Source organism: Ranitomeya imitator, chromosome 8 (assembly GCF_032444005.1).
Source record: "Ranitomeya imitator isolate aRanImi1 chromosome 8, aRanImi1.pri, whole genome shotgun sequence".
Classification (NCBI taxonomy): Eukaryota; Metazoa; Chordata; class Amphibia; order Anura; family Dendrobatidae; genus Ranitomeya; species Ranitomeya imitator.
The window spans coordinates 23,263,663-23,285,350 of NC_091289.1; the positions used below are offsets into that span (position 1 = coordinate 23,263,663).

Sequence of the window (21,688 nt, forward strand, 5' to 3'; positions counted from 1 at the left end):
GATGGATCGCTTTATGTATAATGGGATCAGTTTGCGTTCTTTTTCAATGTATGTAATTTTAACAGAAAGAAAATAGTAAAGCATGCTGTGCTTTTTTTCCTGTAAAAAGGAGAGAATGTGTAATATAACCTCCTTGAAAAGAATCCAGCGCAAACGGGAACCTAGAATAACTTGGACTCTTTAGGCTATTTTCCAACAAGTAATGGGCCCATTTAGGCTACTTTCACACTAGCGTCGTTTTCAATACGTCACAATGCGTCGTTTAGGGGAAAAAACGCATCCTGCAAAGTTGTCTGCAGGATGCGTTTTTTCCCCATAGACTAACATTAGCGACGCATTGACACACGTCGCAACCGTCGTGCGACGGTTGCGCCGTGTTGTGGCGGACCGTCGGCTGCAAAAAACGTTACATGTAACGTTTTTTGCTGCCGACGGTCCCCCATTTCCGATCGCGCATGCGCGTCCGGAACTTCGCCCCACCTCCCCGTACCTCACAATGGGGCAGCGGATGTGCTGGAAAAATGCATCCGCTACCCCCGTTGTGCGGCGCATTCGCTGCTAGCGTCGTTACGTCGGCCCGACGCTCTGCCCGACGCTAGTGTGAAAGTAGCCTAATTAAAGCACCACTCCAGGGTCCCCTACACTTCCCTAAGTACTGCTCCAGAGTCCCCTACACTTAGGGCTAGCACCACTCCAGAGTCCCCTACACTTAGGGCTAGCACCACTCCAGAGTCCCCTACACTTGGGGCTAGCACCACTCCAGAGTCCCCTACACTTAGGGCTAGCACCACTCCAGAGTCACATACACTTAGGGCTAGCACCACTCCAGAGTCCCCTACACTTAGGGCTAGCACCACTCCAGAGTCACATACACTTAGGGCTAGCACCACTCCAGAGTCCCCTACACTTAGGGTTAGCACCACTCCAGAGTCCCCTACACTTAGGGCTATCACCACTCCAGAGTCCCCTACACTTAGGGCTAGCACCACTCCAGAGTCCCCTACACTTAGGGCTAGCACCACTCCAGAGTCACATACACTTAGGGCTAGCACCACTCCAGAGTCCCCTACACTTAGGGTTAGCACCACTCCAGAGTCCCCTACACTTAGGGCTATCACCACTCCAGAGTCCCCTACACTTAGGGCTAGCACCACTCCAGAGTCCCCTACACTTAGGGCAAGCACCACTCCAGAGTCCCCTACACTTAGGGCAAGCACCACTCCAGAGTCCCCTACACTTAGGGCCAGCACCACTCCAGAGTCCCCTACACTTAGGGCCAGCACCACTCCAGAGTCCCCTACACTTAGGGTTAGCACCACTCCAGAGTCCCCTACACTTAGGGCTATCACCACTCCAGAGTCTCCTACACTTAGGGCTAGCACCACTCCAGAGTCCCCTACACTTAGGGCTAGCACCACTCCAGAGTCACATACACTTAGGGCTAGCACCACTCCAGAGTCCCCTACACTTAGGGTTAGCACCACTCCAGAGTCCCCTACACTTAGGGCTATCACCACTCCAGAGTTCCCTACACTTAGGGCTAGCACCACTCCAGAGTCCCCTACACTTAGGGCAAGCACCACTCCAGAGTCCCCTACACTTAGGGCAAGCACCACTCCAGAGTCCCCTACACTTAGGGCCAGCACCACTCCAGAGTCCCCTACACTTAGAGCCAGCACCACTCCAGAGTCCCCTACACTTAGGGCAAGCACCACTCCAGAGTCCCCAACACTTAGGGCAAGCACCACTCCAGAGTCCCCTACACTTAGGGCTAGCGTCACTCCAGAGTCCCCTACACTTAGGGCTAGCACCACTCCAGAGTCCCCTACACTTAGGGCTAGCACCACTCCAGAGTCCCCTACACTTAGGGCTAGCACCACTCCAGAGTCCCCTACACTTAGGGCTAGCACCACTCCAGAGTCCCCTACACTTAGGGCTAGCACCACTCCAGAATCCCCTACACTTAGGGCAAGCACCACTCCAGAGTCCCCTACACTTAGGGCAAGCACCACTCCAGAGTCCCCTACACTTAGAGCCAGCACCACTCCAGAGTCCCCTACACTTAGGGCAAGCACCACTCCAGAGTCCCCAACACTTAGGGCAAGCACCACTCCAGAGTCCCCTACACTTAGGGCAAGCACCACTCCAGAGTCCCCTACACTTAGGGCAAGCACCACTCCAGAGTCCCCTACACTTAGGGCAAGCACCACTCCAGAGTCCCCAACACTTAGGGCAAGCACCACTCCAGAGTCCCCTACACTTAGGGCAAGCACCACTCCAGAGTCCCCTACACTTAGGGCAAGCACCACTCCAGAGTCCCCTACACTTAGGGCTAGCACCACTCCAGAGTCCCCTACATCTAGGGCTAGCACCATTCCAGAGTCCCCTACACTTAGGGCTCGCTCACACGAGCATATAACACGGCCGAAGGCTATGCAATGTTTTATCGGATAGCTCTCGGCACAGTGCTATACTATGGAGCAGTGCAGATCTGCAATTATTTTCTCATGCTGATTTAGCGTGAGAAAACAATCACAACTTGCTGCGAGTGCATCCGAGAATTGAATCTCACGCACCATATATATTAAGAGTGTGTATGAAACATGGGGCTGCACTTGGATGTCATCAGAGTGCAGTCCGATTACCGCGGACGCTGGCAATGGAGGCAATCCCCTGCCTGTGTTGCAGCTGTCGAACATGCAGCCGTGGGGACTCGAATATATTTATTTGAGCATGCGGAAGACACTCTTAGCACCCGAGCATGCTCAGATAACACCTTATCCCAGCACGTTCGCTCGTCATCACTACTTATAATCATTGCAAACCATATTTTTTTTTTAAATAAAATCATGACATTTTATTGCATTTTGATTTACCCTTTGTTGTTACCTTTAAAAAGTAAATTTCATCATCTAAAAGTTCAGAAAATCTAATGTAAAAAAAAAAAAAAATCACATTAGAAAAAGCGCTCCAGCTCATAAATAGTTAATGGTGTTGTTTATGATAACAATGCTTGCTTTGGATTCTTGGAACACAAACATTCTATTGTAAATATTGTCATTACTGCATTGTCTGGGACTTCAAGATTTCACCCTCTCAAGAGCTTCTGCAGCAGCTGATGAGTTAATAAACAAATCAATCAGGCTGCAGTCATCTATCCTAATAATTTATCCAGGAGGTGTTAATTTGGAGCTAATTTTGATTAATGACTTATTTCAGTAAAAAGGTCACTGTACCCTCCTTTCCTTTCCCCCCATACTGTGCACCCCTTTTCTGCAGGACCTGGTAGCTGTGTGTGTGCTGTGTCCTGGAGGGGAGGGGGAAGAGGGCGAAGAGGAGGAGGAGGAGGAGGAGAGTGCTGCTCCTGTGTATGTAGTGTGTGTGTAAATGGGGAGGGAGAGGTGAGTGCCAGCGCGCATGCGTGCCGGTTTCCATTGCTGTGCATGGATCATAGGGACAGGATGGAATGAAACCTTTGTATCTCTTTAAAGGAACCGTGAGGAAATAGCTGCATCAAAGTCTCTTCCTATCTGCAAAAAGGCACAGGATCGGGGGGGGGAACAACAACAACAAAAAGTTTTTGTGGATTGGAATAACAGGATGGCTGGGGTCCCTGGATAAAGGATCTGGATAGAAAAAAGAAAAGTTGCAAACAAGGATCTGGATAGAAAAAGTTTGGGCAGGGATGACCTGACTGTGATCTGTCACCTGCGGAGCCCCCACAAGCTTCCGACCACCCCGGGCACTATGGCCAAAGTGCTCCAGAAGAAGAACCACTGGACGAGCAGGGTGCACCAGTGCGCGGTGAGCGGCCGGGGCTCCGGGGGCGAGCTCAGCCTGCCGCCGCTGCTGGGGGGCGCGGAGGACGGAGAGTTCCTCTACCTGGGGGAGGTGGAGGACGGAGAGGGCAAGCTGCAGGGCGGGGAGCTGCTGCTGGAGGTGGCGGGGGTCCCGGTGTCAGGACTGCCCCGGTACGACGTGCTGGAGATGGTGAGGAGCTGCGGGGAGCAGGTCCCCATCACAGCTGTGCGGCAAGGTAGGTGAGAGCCCTCTCTGTGAAGGGTTAATACAAACGTAGCAGGGCTCAACTGTCAGTTAAAGGGATATTCCCTCTTGTATAATCACGGGGCTCTGACTGTTGGGACCCCCCCCCCCCTAATCATGGGGCTCTGACTGTTCGGACCCCCCCCCCTAATCATGGGGCTCTGACTGTTGGGACCCCCCCCCTAATCATGGGGCTCTGACTGTTCGGACCCCCCCCCCCCTAATCATGGGGCTCTGACTGTTGGGACCCCCCCCCCCTAATCATGGGGCTCTGACTGTTGGGACCCCCCCCCCCCCCCAATCATGGGGCTCTGACTGTTGGGACCCCCCCCCCTAATCATGGGGCTCTGACTGTTGGGACCCCCCCCCCCCTAATCATGGGGCTCTGACTGTTGGGACCCCCCCCCCCCTAATCATGGGGCTCTGACTGTTGGGACCCCCCCCCCCTAATCATGGGGCTCTGACTGTTGGGACCCCCCCCCCTAATCATGGGGCTCTGACTGTTGGGACCCTCCCCTAATCATGGGGCTCTGACTGTTGGGACCCTCCCCTAATCATGGGGCTCTGACTGTTGGGACCCCCCCCAATCATGGGGCTCTGACTGTTGGGACCCCCCCCCCCCTAATCATGGGGCTCTGACTGTTGGGACCCCCCCTAATCATGGGGCTCTGACTGTTGGGACCCTCCCCTAATCATGGGGCTCTGACTGTTGGCCCCCCCCCCCTAATCATGGGGCTCTGACTGTTGGGACCCCCCCTAATCATGGGGCTCTGACTGTTGGGACCCTCCCCTAATCATGGGGCTCTGACTGTTGGCCCCCCCCCCCCTAATCATGGGGCTCTGACTGTTGGGACCCCCCCCCCCCCTTCGATCCTGAAAATGATGGGGAAGGGGCTGCACGTGTTGGGACTCATTCAGACATCCGATTTTTGCAATCGTACCTATAGGGCCATGTGTCTAGTTTTTATTTTATTTATCCATTTTCATTTTTTTTCCCTTCCACCGCAAATATCGTAGACTTGTCCCATTTTTATTTAATTTTTTTTAAAATGTTATTAATATATATATTTTTTTTGATCCGATGGTAGTATCAAATTCGGTAACGCAAGTCAATGAGGTCTGCGACAAAAATCGGACTGCACTCAAGATGACATCCGAATTTCACGACGGAGGTGTTTTTTTATTTCTCCGCGTACAAAAAAAAAAAAAAAATCTGATGACGCTCATACTACAGTCCGATCAGAATCATCGGTCCCATTTTCTCATCCTCAGAAAAAAAAAAAATCGGACATCTGAATGAGCCCTAAGTCTACGTTCCCTATACGAGTTTTTGGTGATTTTTATATATTTTTTTTTTACGTGTATTTATTTTTTATTTTTTTTAATGCAAGTGACTTATTTTACGTAATGGGTACAGAAATGGTGCCGAAACTGTGCAACAACAATCAGCGAAAAGTTCCACGTGGGAGCGTATCCTTATGGCAGGAAGCCTTAACTGCTCCCTTTGTGCACCATGACAAGACTGTGTTAGGAGGATAGTGCAGTGGGTTTACCTGCAGTCCCATGTAAAAAGTGATATCACAGGGAAAATTGCTGATAAAGTTGATGAAAAAGTTTGCTGTCGTCTTGATCGACGTACATGATATGATACACGGTGACAAATCTTGCTCACCTGAAAGGTTTTTTTTTGCAACCTGTGATCAATCGATTTTTTTAATCAATTATCGGTGGGTGTGGATCCCAAAACAAGACATTCTCTATGGGGCTGCGGGGAAAAAAAACACTGCGCTCAGCAGTTGGAAGCGCCATAGGGAATATATGGAGCTGCTGTCGCTCCATTCTGTCGATCGGTGCTGGTCCTTCCTTTTCGACTACCACTAATAAATAAGTTTTCGCTAGCGATGAGCGAATGTGCTGGGATAAGGTGTTACATGAGCATGCTCGGGTGCTAAGAGTGCTCGAAAAATATGTTCTAGTCCCCGCGACTGTTTGTCAAATAGACAACCCCTGCATGTGTTGTGGCTGTCACACATTGGCGAGACATACAGCCGCGACAACTCAAACATATTTTTTTCAAGCATGCCGAAGACTCTCGGTTATCACTCGAGCATGCTCAGATAACACCTTATCCAAGCACGTTCGCTCATCACTAGTTCTCGCCTATAATGTTGGTACAGAATAACTAGTTTTCACCGGACCACCCATTTAACTGCTTTTATCGTTTGGCTTAGAGATGAAACCCCCTCAATGAGCGGTCAGGCCATATTACAAGGCACCTATTGAAACAATTGGTCTGTTTGGGGCACTAAAGGTTCTACTTTGACCCCACTAATAACTGTATAAAAGCAAATAAAGGGAGAAGGGGCGGAAAAGGACTTCTTTAAATAACAAATCCGGCTCTGCTGCATTTTCTTATACTTTGTAGTCATGTGTCCATTGTACGCCCAGATAATTACCAGCCCATTCTACTGTTGCGTTCTGCTCTGATGATACATTTTGGAATGTTTTGGATTCTTGATGTTGGTGTAAATCCAGCAATAGTCATTGGTTTCCTTCTTTTTTTCCATGATTGGATTATAGTAGTGTTCTCTGCACTGTGCAGCGTTAAAAATATCTTTCCCGGCTCCGCACATTCCCCACATTGCTAAACCGTTAACACTCTCAGGTGAGATGTGCAAGGATCCGAGCAAGTGAATGATGGCAGCCGCTCCTCGCAAGGAATAATTGATATTTTCTACTCTCGTGTTTATTGTTATGGTTTAGAATATGGGAGACGTTTGGCCAAGTTGTCACGGTGGATTTATAAATGACGCGGCACGGATATCATAAAGGAAAATTCCCTTTTGAATGGAAAAGAACCAAATGAATGATCTTGAAGTTGCCATTTCTCAGTTTTATCTTTAAAGCTTTTATGAGTTGGAAAATCCCTTTTGTTTGTGATCATTGTCGGGATTTTCTTTTTTGCTATGTTTTATGTCACTCTCCGTCCTGAGACGACATGTTTTACATGTGTTAAATTATTCCAAAAGTGTGATTTAAGGCCAATGGCCTACGGTCAGGTGAAGGCCTGTAACTCTGCATCACGTGATCCCTCTACCTCGACGCGCGTCCTTAAGGTTTTCTGTGTCAATATTTGTTCCCTGCACGGTACAGATAGAACTCGCCTGTAACCTCCACCCAGCGCTCATGAGTCACACCTGAGGATTTTGTCAGCCTTGGGGACATCCATATGTTAGCTCCACCACTTCATGTAATCACAACAGTGGACTCTTGGTTTTGCAAAATGAAAATTTAGAAAAACTGGTTCCAAGAGCTTGCCTTCATCCTGATATCATTACTTTGAATATACCGTCCATTTCATATGCCAACATTCTCCTCTTATTATATAACCAGACAATCCATACACTCCTGATATATTCTGTTACTGGCCTCTATAGTTGCCTAGCTATCTGTTCCTGTCACATACAAGCCCAATTTGAGTGTGATATCGATCTTGTTCGATGGGATCATCTGACCTCCTAACTCTCCTCGATGATATATGTCGAGAGAGAAGGATCCTTTTTTGTTTTTAGGGGAAATAAGACGCTGCCATATTAGTCTGGCAGCGTCTTTCTCTTGTCGGAAACACATGCTGGTCCTAGCACATGTGTATGGTGGAGCCAGGAGAGATAACTGGACCTATGTTTGGCTGATGACCGCTTTCTGATAGGTTTGTGGTCCCTTACAACGACTTTCTAATCAGCCCGTCAGTCAATGGAATAAAATTTAGAGTCAAAGGAACCACCTGGTGCCTTCTTGTTTTACCTTTACATCAGCTCCTGTATTGGAGAACTGCACCTTGTGACTCTGCTGGCCTTGTGGCTACAAATACACTATCAATCAGGGAGGGGATATGGGATGGGACTACTCCAGATAAGCACTTTCCACTCCTAAAGTGTCAATCTCATTATCTGCCTCCTAATTAACACCTCAAGGTCTGCTTTCCTACCTCATTCATTAAGCTTAAGAAAACACAGCTAGCGGGTGGTAATCTGAAGGAGACCATCAGTTCAAAAGGGTTTATCAGGGCATTGAGCAAAGTCTTGGAGTCCATAATGCCCCATGGGCACAGTGAGACCTTGAATAGTCCATCTGCAATGTACCGTACTTTATATTCCCCCCCCCTCCCCCCCCAAAAAAAAAAAAAATTAAAAAAATATGCCCTGTGTTCAATCCGTCACCATCTTTCTTTCTCATGGATTCAATGTGATTTTTGTCCATGGCAAGTGAACTGGGTCCATACAACATGGGCATTAAGAATCAAAAATAGGTAAGTTTCAGGTTTTGGGCTCCATTTGCTCTGTTGGGGGGGGGGAACGTCTGAATCGGGGGGGGGGAACGTCTGAATCGGGGGCGGACATACCATTGGTGCAACTTTTGCAGCCAACAGGGGCCCAGGAGGGGCGAAGTCCACTTCCATCCCTATAGCAGGTGGGCTTGTGCATTATGATGAGCTATTAGACTTGCTCAGGACTAGTGATGAGCGAATGTTCCCGGGTCAGGTGCCATCCAAGAGTCTTGGGCGTGCTCGAATAACATGTTCGAGTCCCCGCGGCTGCATGATTTGTGTCTGTTAGAGAATCGCAACACATGCGGAGATTGCCTGTTTGTTTGGCAATCCCTGCATGTGTTCCAGCTGCCGGACATATTATTCGAGCACGTCCAAGATGGCACCCGAGCATGCTCAGATAACACGTTATCCCGGCACGTTCGCTCATCACAAACAGGGACCCTCTTTCATGTGTCCACTACTCATGTAAAGTCCCCAAATAAACCTTAAATGTAGCTATAGATGTCTGCAAACCCCAATTACTCTTCTCATGACTCTGATTCGGGTCCTGGTGCATGTTCATGACACCGTCCTGCACATGGTCTCCCCAAAGCTAATATTTCATCCTCTCTAGGGGAGCGATACTGTCCTATTGTGCACCGTCCTCCCATCCCCCATCTGGGTAGTATTATTTTCGTCATGGATATGCTTGATCTATAGAAGTTTTCAGTCGGTTGCCTTTTGGCAATATGTCATTATTGTATCGCATGTAATAGCCACTCGTCATTTAGCCCAGGTCTTGTCCTCTACGTAATATACGTACCTTACATGTGTAAATGTACAGAAGACTCGGTAGAAGCCAGTGTGATAAATGGACTAACTTCTAACTCCACTATATTTCCTGCAACCATATAACAGACCACGGTGGTAGCCTATGACCGCCGGACCTGAGCCCTGTGACCCTCCTGCTTACGACCATCACTGGTGCCTCTTCTGATGTAGGCTCAGCACAATGTCATATGTACGTCTCGCTGATCCTACTAATGAGAAGGGGCATTGAGGGCTCTGGTCCGGTGGCCATGGACTGTCGGTGTGGCCACCGGACCAGGGCCCTGTGACCCTCCTGCTTACGACCATCACTGGTGCCTCTTCTGATTAGTAGGCTCAGCACAATGTCATACGTACGTCTCGCTGATCCTACTAATGAGAAGGGGCATTGAGGGCTCTGGTCCGGTGGCCATGGACTGTCGGTGTGGCCACCGGACCAGCCCTGTGACCTTCCTGCTTACGACTATCACTGGTGCCTCTTCTGATTAGTAGGCTCAGCACAATGTCATACGTATGTCACGCTGATCCTACTAATCAGAAGGGGCATTGAGGGCTCTGGTCCGGTGGCCATGGACTGTCGGTGTGGCCACTGGACCAGCCCTGTGACCTTCCTGCTTACGACTATCACTGGTGCCTCTTCTGATTAGTAGGCTCAGCACAATGTCATACGTATGTCACGCTGATCCTACTAATCAGAAGGGGCATTGAGGGCTCTGGTCCGGTGGCCATGGACTGTCGGTGTGGCCACTGGACCAGCCCTGTGACCTTCCTGCTTACGACTATCACTGGTGCCTCTTCTGATTAGTAGGCTCAGCACAATGTCATACGTACGTCTCACTGATCCTACTAATGAGAAGGGGCATTGAGGGCTCTGGTCCGGTGGCCATGGACTGTCGGTGTGGCCACTAGACCAGGGCCCTGTGACCTTCCTGCTTACGACCATCACTGGTGCCTCTTCTGATTAGTAGGCTCAGCACAATGTCATACGGACGTCACGCTGATCCTACTAATGAGAAGGGGCATTGAGGGCTCTGGTCCGGTGGTTATGGACTGTCGGTGTGGCCACTGGACCAGGGCCCTGTGACCTTCCTGCTTACGACCATCACTGGTGCCTCTTCTGATTAGTAGGCTCAGCACAATGTCATACGGACGTCACGCTGATCCTACTAATGAGAAGGGGCATTGAGGGCTCTGGTCCGGTGGTTATGGACTGTCGGTGTGGCCACTGGACCAGCGCCCTGTGACCTTCCTGCTTACGACCATCACTGGTGCCTCTTCTAATTAGTGGGCTCAGCACAATGTCATACGTATGTCACGCTGATCCTACTAATCAGAAGAGGCATTGAGGGCTCTGGTCCGGTGGCCACTGGACCAGGGCCCTGGTTATATTTTTGTGAACTCTAGGGCTCATGCACACAACAGATTTTCTCGGATTCCGCTATCTGTGGTTTTCACCGATATCCCTCATACCCCTGTTATTCTATGGGTCTGTGCACATGTCCAATTCTTTTTCCTCATGCCCCTCTGTGACATATCCGAATGTCTGATCAAAATCGGCAATGCCAGTCTATGGGTCCATGGAAAACATTGGATGCACTTGGGTGACATCCGAGTGCGGTACGATTTTTTTTCATGGGCCGACAGAATGGAGAGGTTGGAGAAACTTTTTTTTTTTTTTTTGTTTCTCCACCTCCAAGAAAATCTAATGCCACAAAGTCTAACTAGAATAATGGGGTCATTTTCCTTGGACGAAGAGAAATGGTTGTGGGCACCTAGCATGGTGCAAACTGGCTCATATTAGGGATTGGTTTTAGGGGGTTGCAAACTGGTAAGTTGCTCAGAACCCCTAACCTGGGAATGATAATTTAGTAGTAACTCTTTACCCTACACTAACCCATCAGGGAATATATAATTAACCCCTTCACTGTGTTAGACCTGCAGAGAATGTACAATTTACCAAAAAAATCTGGTCAAATAACCTTGTACATGGGCTCTGTTCTAAAAGAAATCCTCCCTTTTTGGTTAGATGGGAGGCCCAAATGCATTTCAAAGTTATCTACAGTTTAGAGGATAACTTGCTAAACTTGGTTAAATATTGTATAATGAAAATGTATTCATTGCATCCTTCTTTTATAAAAAAAATTCTCATCTTTGGTGGTTCTGGGTGAACTTTAGCTCATAGTTATGTATACGTCAGGGTATTCGCATACCTTGTTATATTGGATTAACTAGTATTTCTGGTTTCAACTTTTGGTGTCCATCTGTCATAACAAAATCACACGTCATACGGAGAATTCTGAGTTCATGCCCTCATCTATTAGCTAGGGTGGCTACGTCAAGGGCGGACATATTATTGGTGCAACCTGTGCAGCTGCACGGGGGCCCAAGAGGTAAGGGGGCCTATTTTCACCTTCAAAGCAGGTGAAATTTTGCAGTGTGATGAGCTTTTTGATTACAAAGGACCCACATCTTGTTCTTGCACAGGGGCCCTCTTCGGTCTGTGTCTGCCAGTGGGCTATATAGTGCGTCTCTTGCTCTTGAGGACCAAAAATGTCTGCACATGGCTTTCAATGAGAACTGGCTAGGTGGAACAGTTTTGACTTGAGGAGACTGTCAAGGTGCATGGGGAAAAAAGATATGCAAGCTAGCTCTTCTTCAAGAACATGAAAGCTGTCTCTCTTGTGTCGCCTGTTGGAAGGTAGTCACCTTCTTAGTCCATGTCCAACCATTTAATGAACCTTGACTTGAGATTTAGCAAAACCAGAGTCTTCTCCAATCATTCAGTTCCAAACTCTTTATAGCCATTTCTGAGTCCTTGCCCTCCGTATATGTCCTTTTTATTCTAAATGTCTGAGAACTGAGTAATTCCTATTTTTTTCCCCTGTAGGGGCGATGCAGGGAAACAAAACACTTTCCACTTGATTTTCCCAGTGATTACAATAGATCAATGGAAAAGATAAGTCATCAATGTCTGATAGAGATGAGTTGGGATTTGCACTAATCTACAGAACGGTGGTCTTCCTGATCCCTTGTTCCAGCCGGTGGATGTCCCGATCCCTTGTTCCAGGCGGTGGTCGTCCCTGATCCCTTGTTCCAGGCGGTGGTCGTCCCTGATCCCTTGTCCCAGGCGGCGGTCGTCCCTGATCCCTTGTCCCAGGCGGCGGACGTCCCTGATCCCTTGTTCCAGGCGGCGGTCGTCCCTGATCCCTTGTCCCAGGCGGCGGACGTCCCTGATCCCTTGTCCCAGGCGGCGGTCGTCCCTGATCCCTTGTCCCAGGCGGCGGTCGTCCCTGATCCCTTGTCCCAGGCGGCGGTCGTCCCTGATCCCTTGTCCCAGGCGGCGGACGTCCCTGATCCCTTGTCCCAGGCGGCGGTCGTCCCTGATCCCTTGTCCCAGGCGGCGGTCGTCCCTGATCCCTTGTTCCAGGCGGCGGACGTCCCTGATCCCTTGTCCCAGGCGGCGGTCGTCCCTGATCCCTTGTCCAGGCGGGGGACGTCCCTGATCCCTTGTCCCAGGCGGCGGTCGTCCCTGATCCCTTGTCCAGGCGGGGGACGTCCCTGATCCCTTGTTCCAGCCGGTGGATGTCCCTGATCCCTTGTTCCAGGCGGCGGTCGTCCCTGATCCCTTGTCCCAGGCGGCGGTCGTCCCTGATCCCTTGTTCCAGGCGGCGGCCGTCTTGATCCCTTGTCTTTCAGACATTTTATGTCATAAATGAGACACCCCTAAAAGAGCGATACATATTTCTAAGTAGACAACCAATTTACGTAAATGTCTTATGGAGGACCCACTGTGTACAAACCTACAGTTTGGGAATCTGCCCTTTTTTAAATAGGTCTGTACGGCCTATGTTGGTGGGGGCAAGGGAAAGTCATGGAAAAATAGAAACCCGATCCTAGACTATAAGATTTCTAGCAGCTGTGATATTGTAGGGAGTTTCACGATAACTCTATACAGATACTCGGTTATGTTTTTGGAAGCCGCTTTTGCGGTTTAACAGCCCCGGACTGTAGTCGACTTCTTTTGATGTGGTCACTATTTGCAATCGTCGGAGTTCAAAACAAATTCACGTCTCCTCATCTTGCACCCCTCTCCTGGGACTATAGGGCGAACAATGGCTGCTCTGTGCTGGCCTCCGTCACTTTGTGATACTATTTTATGAAAAAAAAAAAAATATTGATGTTACTGACGGAGAAGGAAACAAGAGTCCCCAGTGATTCTGAAGAATAATTGTGTCCTTGGCACCATCATTTGATATCATTATTTTCTCGGTGTCTCTTTGGGTAACTGTCCTTTTCAGCGATATGTCTTTATTGTAACATTCTGCTACTGGAACTCCGGGGTAATTAGTGCAGATTCGGTTCTTCTTTGTACGACCTCGGATTTTTTTTCCATGTGAACAGAAAATGAGAAGGATTTCTACAGCTGGAATGTGATAGTGGATAAAGCGCACCCCTCGGCAGGTGAAAAGGGCACGCCGTATCAGTAGTCACAGACTAGACTTTGTACAGGAACACAGAAATCTAGTGTGAAACTGTAGAGGACAGGAAATATCTAAAATGGTCAGGCCAGGGCTGGATCGGAGATAGTGCAGGCCCCTAGACCAAAAAAAATAATAGTGGGGGCAGGGTTGGATCCTGGTGGGTTTGGCTCCTATTAATTCACCTTTTTTTGCTAAACCTAGATCTTGCTCTGATGACTACTAGTGATGAATGAGCGTGCTCGGATAAGGTGTTATGTGAGCATGCTCGGGTGCTAAGTGAGTGACTTCGGCGTCATCAAAAAAATGTGCTCGAGTCCCCGCGGCTGTTCGACAGCCACAACACATGCAGGGATTGGCTGTTTGTTAGGCTGTTTGTTTGTTATGAGACATGCACCCGGCGGGGACTCAAACATATTATTCGAGTATGCCGAAGACCCTCTGCACACAAGCATGCTCGAATAACACCCTGTCCGAGGACGTTCGCTTATCAGTAATGACTGCATAGGTTTGGCCGCGGATGTGATTGGCACCCCCACCTACTAACAGGGTCACATCGTACTGGTTATCTTAAATTTGGTTTTCCAATTGCATACTGTCATGGCATACCCACGGGTTATGCCATAAATGGATTACAGATGGAGGCCCCGTTGCTGGGCCCCAACGCGCGCTGCTGTCAGTGGAGAGGTGGCTCTTTTTTTTTTTTTTCCTTCATTTGAATTAATTTCCAAAAATTGTCAAAAGTGCATATTTTCTAAATTTTAGATAAAGCAAGATCTATAGCATCTGGATCCAGTTGCCACATTGATAGAGCACCTTGTATTACCAGTGCCATTCCTGGTGCCCATGACCTCGCAACATGCCAGACTTCGTGGGGGCTACTAATCAAAAGAGGCGTCAAAATGCCACCCACCCCCTCACAATACACATGCATGCTCAGCTTGGTTGAGCTGCGTCTGGAGGTATTCAAGAAGTAAAAGCAAATACTATGGCAAGGAATTGCGGTTTAGCAATGTAAAGGGTTAAAAATAATATTTTTTTTGACAATCGATAAGTGCACTTGAGAAGGAAGAAAAGATTAGGTTTCGCTTATACAACTCAGGAATTTCATCTGCAGGAACTTTGTTTCATACGATCAAACAATAACTTTCACAATGTAACCATCTGGCTCCAGTTTTTGTGGAAATCAACTCGGTCGTGTAGTCACTTCAGTGGGAGCTGCAGTATCCTAGAACGACCACTACACAGTGTAAGGCGCTGTGTTGGCTGCATGTGCCTCGTGGGACCTGCTAACAGCTGATTGGTGGAGGTGTCGATTTTTTTTTTTTTTTTTTTTTTTATATATATCCACAAAATGATCTTTGAAACCAAGTACATGCGCTCGGTGCACCCTTGGTGTGGCCAAACTTGTTTTCCATCCATGACCACCATCCTCCTTCTTTGATTGACAGCTCTTGTTTTACAGGAACTAGATAGATGGAAAACAAGTAGATGAGAATGTGTGCAGACACCAAAATCTTCCTCCCAGGCATAGGTGTTGGTAGTGATAGAAGCCGCACATGGACGGTTCAATTCTGTGATGTTTCTGATGGTTTTTCCATGGATGATGCATCAACTTCCCCCATCGTTGTCCACTTTGGGATGGTCAGTGAAGATGGAGACTAGCAGGCAAGGATAGGGCTACTTAGCAACTTGTCCCTCCCCCCCCCATTTCAATTAACGGAGGGGGATTCAAGATTATATAGCATCATATTATATGGCACTGTGTACTTACAATTGCTCATTTTTCCTTTCTGCCCAGCTAATTCTTCTCTTTTTCTCTGCTCTTTGTAGAAACAGGAAGTCTCTTTTCCCTGCATTTATCATTCCCCTCCTGACCCAGCTAATCCTCTCCTCCCCACTGCAATAGACTTTTGCAGTGACTCATGACTCCTGCAAAATTGACCTCTTGTTTCTAAACAAAGCTTAGGAGTCAGGTAGTCCGTTAAAGGGAATCTCAGATTATACTCGCCCAGCGGCGGTCCTGTCCGATGGGCGTCACGGTCCGGGTCTGGCGCCTCCCATCTTCATGCGATGACGTCCTCTTCCTTACTTCCTGTCGTGGCTCCTGCGCAGGCGCACTTTATCAGCCCTCTTGAGAGCAGGGCAAAGTACTCCAGTGCGCAGGCGCCAGAAAAGGTCAGAGAGGCCTGCAGCGTGAATTCAAGAAGAGGACGTCATCGTAAGAAGATGGGAGGCCCCGGACCGGACCGCGACGCCCATCAGACCTGAACCGGACTGGGACCACCCCTGGGTGAGTATAATCTAACCTCCTTTTTTTTTTTTTTTCATGAATCCATTCACTCGAATGGTTTAAAACTTATCAAAAAAGGGTATGCCCCCTTTTTTTTTTTTTTTTTTTTTTTAATGCACAATTGGTCTGCAAAAAAAAAAATAAAAAAACAGACACGTGAACAGTCCTGTAGACTATCAACATTGTGCCACCCAAACCATCAAAATAAACCATTTGGAGAGGGTTGTCAACAATTTTTGATTTTACAAAGGGCTCTAGTTTGGTCTCAGAATATTAAAAAACGTATTCTCAACTTCCAGTTCATCAGGCTAAGGTCTCATACAGACATCCGTGCAAATGGGTCCGAGCATGGACCATAGTGCACGGACTGACCACGTCTCTACCGAGTGTCACAGCCTTGTGGACATATGCAACTGTGATGCTCGGGTCGGGTATTGCAGTCCGTGCTTGGACCATCTGCATAAAGCTTTTTTTTCTTTTTAAATACGTCTTTGGTTTTGCCTTTTATTGATACAGTCATGTGGGGAATCGTGTGTTATTTGTACATTTCCGCAGCGATAATGCATTAAAAACGCACATGCGTTTTCACCTGTGGATTTTCAGCATTTAATGCATGTTTACGCAGCGTTTTTTTTTTTATCCACATGATGGCAAAAAAAAAAAAAAACACGGCGTGTGCATGCGTTTGTATGCGTTTTTGCCTGCGTTTGCGTTGTTTATGCGCATGTATTCGATATTTCCAGGAGGGCGTGTCTGAAAACAGTTCCGAAGTACACAAGCGCATCGAACGCATGCGTACGCATGCGTTCCCATAGACAGTAATGCGCTTTTTTTTTTTTACGTACACATGGCTGCGCATAATTGATGCCTCAAAAAAATGCAACATGTTGCGTTCGCCGGACACCGACGCACACTGCAGAACGACGCATGCGCATGCAAACGCATGTCCCGGCATACACCATGTTAAAGATATGTACGCATGATGCATGCGGATCTATGCGGATCAAACGCTGCACACAGAAACGCAAATGTGAACCCGGCCTAAGATGCTACGTATTTTTTTTATTTATTTTTTGTGCAGTGAAACTAGACCGGGTCAAAAACTCATTGTGGAAACTTAACCTAAAAAAGAAGAAAAACTCCATCTGCAGACAGTTGTATTTGGGTATGTTGAAATAATTTTTATATGGTAAGGAAACACGGCACTCAGTAGATATGAGGGTTGGCGGTGCTCAAGTAGGGTGTCCACCCCGTATATTAAAGATGAATGAAACTTGGCACTCAATTTTTGAGAAGAAAAGCTTCTTAGTTTATTGATGCATCCAGACCAACAAAACCGCAAAACGTTTTCGGTCCACACCGGACCTTCGTCAGAGCGTTTCTTAGACATTGACTGGATGAGGAAGCTAATGAGCGTCAGCCAGAGCACGGGATATAGGAGCTGCAGTCTCTCCTCTGCTCTGCACTACTAGCGCTCAGGATCCAGCGCCGTTACTCCCTCCAGGCTTTGTGCCTCTCCTCTGGCGCTTCACCTTCCTTTGTGATCCTGCAGCAGACTGCAGCTCCTATATCCCGTGCTCTGGCTGACGCTCATTAGCTTCCTCATCCAGTCAATGTCTAAGAAACGCTCTGATGAAGGTCCGGTGTGGACCGAAAACGTTTAGCGGTTTTGTTGGTCTGGATGCATCAATAAACTAAGAAGCTTTTCTTCTCAAAAATTGAGTGCCAAGTTTCATTCATCTATGAAATAATTTTTATAGCTATACAAATGTCATTTTATATGGCGTCCACTCATAGGTCTATGGAGGAATAGGTCTGGTCCAGAACAGCAGGAGCCGCTGACTTTTCGGCTCATAGTCACACATAGGTGCACACAGAGAACAGAACTGTCATGGTGGCACCATAGGCAATATGGATCCATGGGGACCGCATATGCTGTCAAACTGGGTGCACACATGCAGCAATACCACTCCATGTATCCAAAATTCTCCGGAGTGATCAGATCATTACTTTTTGTCAGTTCCTGTCCCAAGACCTAACGGTGCAGAATGCTAAAATGCACGTGTGCTATTCATCCCCTAGATTTACAGTAACTAGGGAGCGTAGGCATGTAATTGGGGGGAAAAGCGGGGCGAGAGAAAATTGGGAGTAATTAGCAAAATATTGCCCGTCCCTTTTGTTTGGGTACGTTGCTATCAGCCATTTCCCAGCTGTGTTGTAACATAATGCCCACCCAGTGAGATCTGCTCCATCTCCACTTAATACAATGTAGGAGCTTATTTATGGCTGTGTCTGAGCTCTATACATTGTACAATCCTTTTATCCTCCCCGCATGCCAAGTCTGATTAATGACCTGATAAAGCGATGTGGGGCTGCTGAACTCTACATTGTCTGCACTGCATGGAGCTGTAGGTTGTATATTTTTTTTTTTATAGGTTTGCCCCCTTTTTTGTTCTGTTAAGGGTCAACTCTTGAAGACAGTCACTGGTCATCTGGGCTATTACTGCAAATGGATGTCATGGGGATCCACACTGTAATGCTATTTTTTTCTGGCTGGCTGAAGTTCTCCCTGCAAAATGTGCTGCAAATTTGGAGTCCAGAGGTTTACACTAGGGCTACACAGAGTCGTTGTCGTCAGTGGTGATGAGCCAACATGCTCAGATTAGGTGTTTCTCCACAGATTTGGCATCATCAGGGAATCGTCAATTGGTTGATTTTGTTAATTTACCTGCAAATTTACAATTATATTAAAAGATAAGCCTTATGGTTTGCTAGAGAGGGATTCATATGGGATATCCCCAATTGTTTATTGATTTAAATCTATCCCTGCCAAGTCAACAGTCTTTTTCCCGTATTTGTATGTCTAATGACCTATATCAAGTACCAAATACCAGAAAGTGTTAAAAAGAAATCCGTTTTATTTAACACACCACTCCAGCATTATTTTTTGCAGGGCTGGAGTGGTGTTTCTAAGGTAAGGTCCCTGCTACCAGTCTTACACTCACCCGCTGGAATTTTCACCTTGTTTCTGAACTGCTTTGGCCCCTCTGTGCCATCTTGCGACGGCAACTTCTGACTGTCCGAAGCTTGTGGAGCGCCCCCAGTAGGGCAGTGGGGTACTCGGTACCGGGTCCTTCAGTTCTCAGTGGGGATGTCACGGTGGCTGACCCGGTCCGTGTCCCTAGGGGACATCCGTGCATAAATGAGGGAAAGGTCTTTAAAGGGGAAATGTTTGTGACGCCACATGTGGTATTTGGTCAGGGTGAGAGACGCTGCTTAGGGGTCCGCTTCGGTGATGTTATGGCAGCTAGATGGTATACCTTCCCACAGGTGAAGTATGTCCCCAGGGCTTCCCAGAGTGTAGATGATGGATGGTGTGAGGTGCGGTGAATAACGAGGACACTAGATTGCAGTCTCTTTACCTTTACTGAAGGCTTCAGTGTCCACAGTCCAGAGCACCAGACCACAGGGCAGGCAGAGTCCGGCTGGTCCGAAGGCAAATCCAGAGTCCCCTTATCCAGGTGGAAATCAGTAGCCTTCCTCTAGCGCCTGGGTGTTGTAGTTCCTCCCTGTTGAGCTTCTCGGTGAGGTCCTCACAACTATCGTAGATGTAATGTCTCTCTTTCTCTCTGTCCCCCTGGATAGGACAAACCCGTATGACTGATGGCCTGAAGCTTTTTACAAGGGCCTTACGACGCCCCAGCCCCTACAAGTTGCCACCGTGCTTCCTGGGTATAAGGTCGGGCAGCCAACGTGGAATTAACTGGCCTGGCAGTCTCTGAAGTAAAGCATAGAGATCTTTACTCCCTCGGTGTTCTGGCTACCGGCTTCTGCGCCTCAGAGGGAGGCAGCCTATTGCAGGGCAGAACTCCCTCTGGATTCCTCTCCTTGTGCTATGACTTCGTTTCTCACACATTACAAGACAATTCCCTTCGTGTCCTTTCTTAGGAAGCTGCCGCACGTGGGGCAGGCGCAGCTCCATGAACCCTCGTTCTCCACAGACCTCAGTCTGCATCTGGCTCACTCCAGCCAGCTTCTCTCTCTCACTTCCTATCCAGACTACCAGTTTTACATAATTGTGAGGAGTGCCCTAATAGATAGAAGCATGGCTCCCCCTGGCGGCCTGGAGTGTGAAGTGTGGTTTGTGATACCTGGTAAGGTGATCTCCTTTATTGCCTTCAGGCGTAACATCACTCCCCCTGGTGGAAGAATGACATTACTGCAATGACCAGGACCATGGGGTGCTGTACTTGCGTCACAGGCTGTCAATGCAAGTCTGGGAGCCAGACGGAGGTTCTTAGACGTGTATTGAGTTGTAACTTCCGGCTCTCTCTATGAAACACTAGAGCGGTCCGGCAAATCATAAACTGCCGGAGGCCAAAGTGAGCGGTGGCAATAAAAGGTGAAGACGACAGCGGGTGAGTATATAAGGCCGGGGGTCACATTTGCGAGTGCAATGCGAGAAACTCGCGCTTCAATTCCCGGCACTCGGGACCGGAGTGTTCAGCTACATAGAAATACATTCAGCCGCACGCTTCGGTCCCGAGTGCCGGCAGCAGTGACGGGAATTGATGCTAGAGACTCGCGCGAGTTTCTCGCATTGCACTAGCAAGGGTCACCCCAGCCTAAGAGTAGGTTCAGCGATTTTTAGACTAGCAGCACCACTCCAGTGGTAAAATTTAAAACACATTTGGAGTGGCACTTTAAAGCTTCACACAACAAACGAGTCAAAAAACGTATTAAAAACAGGTGTAAAATTTTTTTTATTTTTTAAATCCCCACACTCAAAAATGCAATGGAAAAAAAACATAAGTAACTTAATTTAGCTATATGCAAATTGCCTCTTCTGAGAAAAAGAGGACTTAAACTCTATAGCGCCACCTGTTGGAAGTAGCGATCCTACAAGTCACAATCAACCCTTTAACGAGTCGTGCAATATGACTTAGGATAAAAGCCAAATCAATATCTCAATTCGCAGACACAGTGTTTCGGGCTGTTGGCCCTCGTCAGTGCGAAGCATGAGAACTGATTTGGCTAGGTGAGAGGCTCTGGACTGGGGTCTAAGGGGTATCGTTTCTCCTTATGGAGAGTGGCATACCATCTCTGGCTTAACACATCAACATCTCTGGCTTAGCTAAAAACTGCAGAGAAATTTCAATATCAAAAACGCATCAAATAGTCACTGTGGGAACGTGATGTTAGAGACTTAGAGCTCATACCGGTGTCCCTGCAAATCGGTCCAAGCACGGACCGCGATACACAAACTCTCCCAAACCGAGCGTCACAGTTTTCATATTTTGCGGATAAAACAGATGACATAGGGATGTAAAAAAGCGAAAATACGGTGGACATACTGAGCACCATGCAATGAAAAATCGTTTTTTTTTCTGGATGGAAAATGACATCGTCTGAACCCAACTTGATAATTTTTTTTTTTATTCTAAAGGTGGATAGAAAGTTTATGGGATTATAAAAATTCCTATACTCCGGCATCAATTGGACCTGATAATTAGCGGATTGCGTGGCAGATATTCTGGGCTATTGGAAAGTCGGCTCCTAAATTCTGATATATATATATATATATATATGTATATTTCTCAGGCGTGAGGAATTACATTTGTGACCAGAGTGAAAGCATCTAGGGACATATTTAGTGCGTGAGACGTATGGGATGTAAGATTGGACTGATGTAACCGTCCAAGACTAATATGAGAAGTTACACAGAGCAAGGACTAA

General features: G+C 47.7%; 1 protein-coding gene across 11 annotated transcripts in view; it reads left to right on the forward strand.

The window, feature by feature from the left end:
* The first annotated feature begins 3,610 nt into the window (after positions 1 to 3,610).
* The window catches only part of MAGI1 (membrane associated guanylate kinase, WW and PDZ domain containing 1), a 452,701-nt gene continuing 434,623 nt past the window's right edge, over positions 3,611 to 21,688 (forward strand). For all 11 annotated transcript variants that reach the window (XM_069736564.1, XM_069736568.1, XM_069736569.1 and 8 more), the window contains exon 1: positions 3,611 to 4,036. In XM_069736564.1, the coding sequence (XP_069592665.1) occupies positions 3,748 to 4,036 (289 nt within the window). In that variant the 5' untranslated portion in view covers positions 3,611 to 3,747. The remainder of the gene's footprint in view (positions 4,037 to 21,688) is intronic.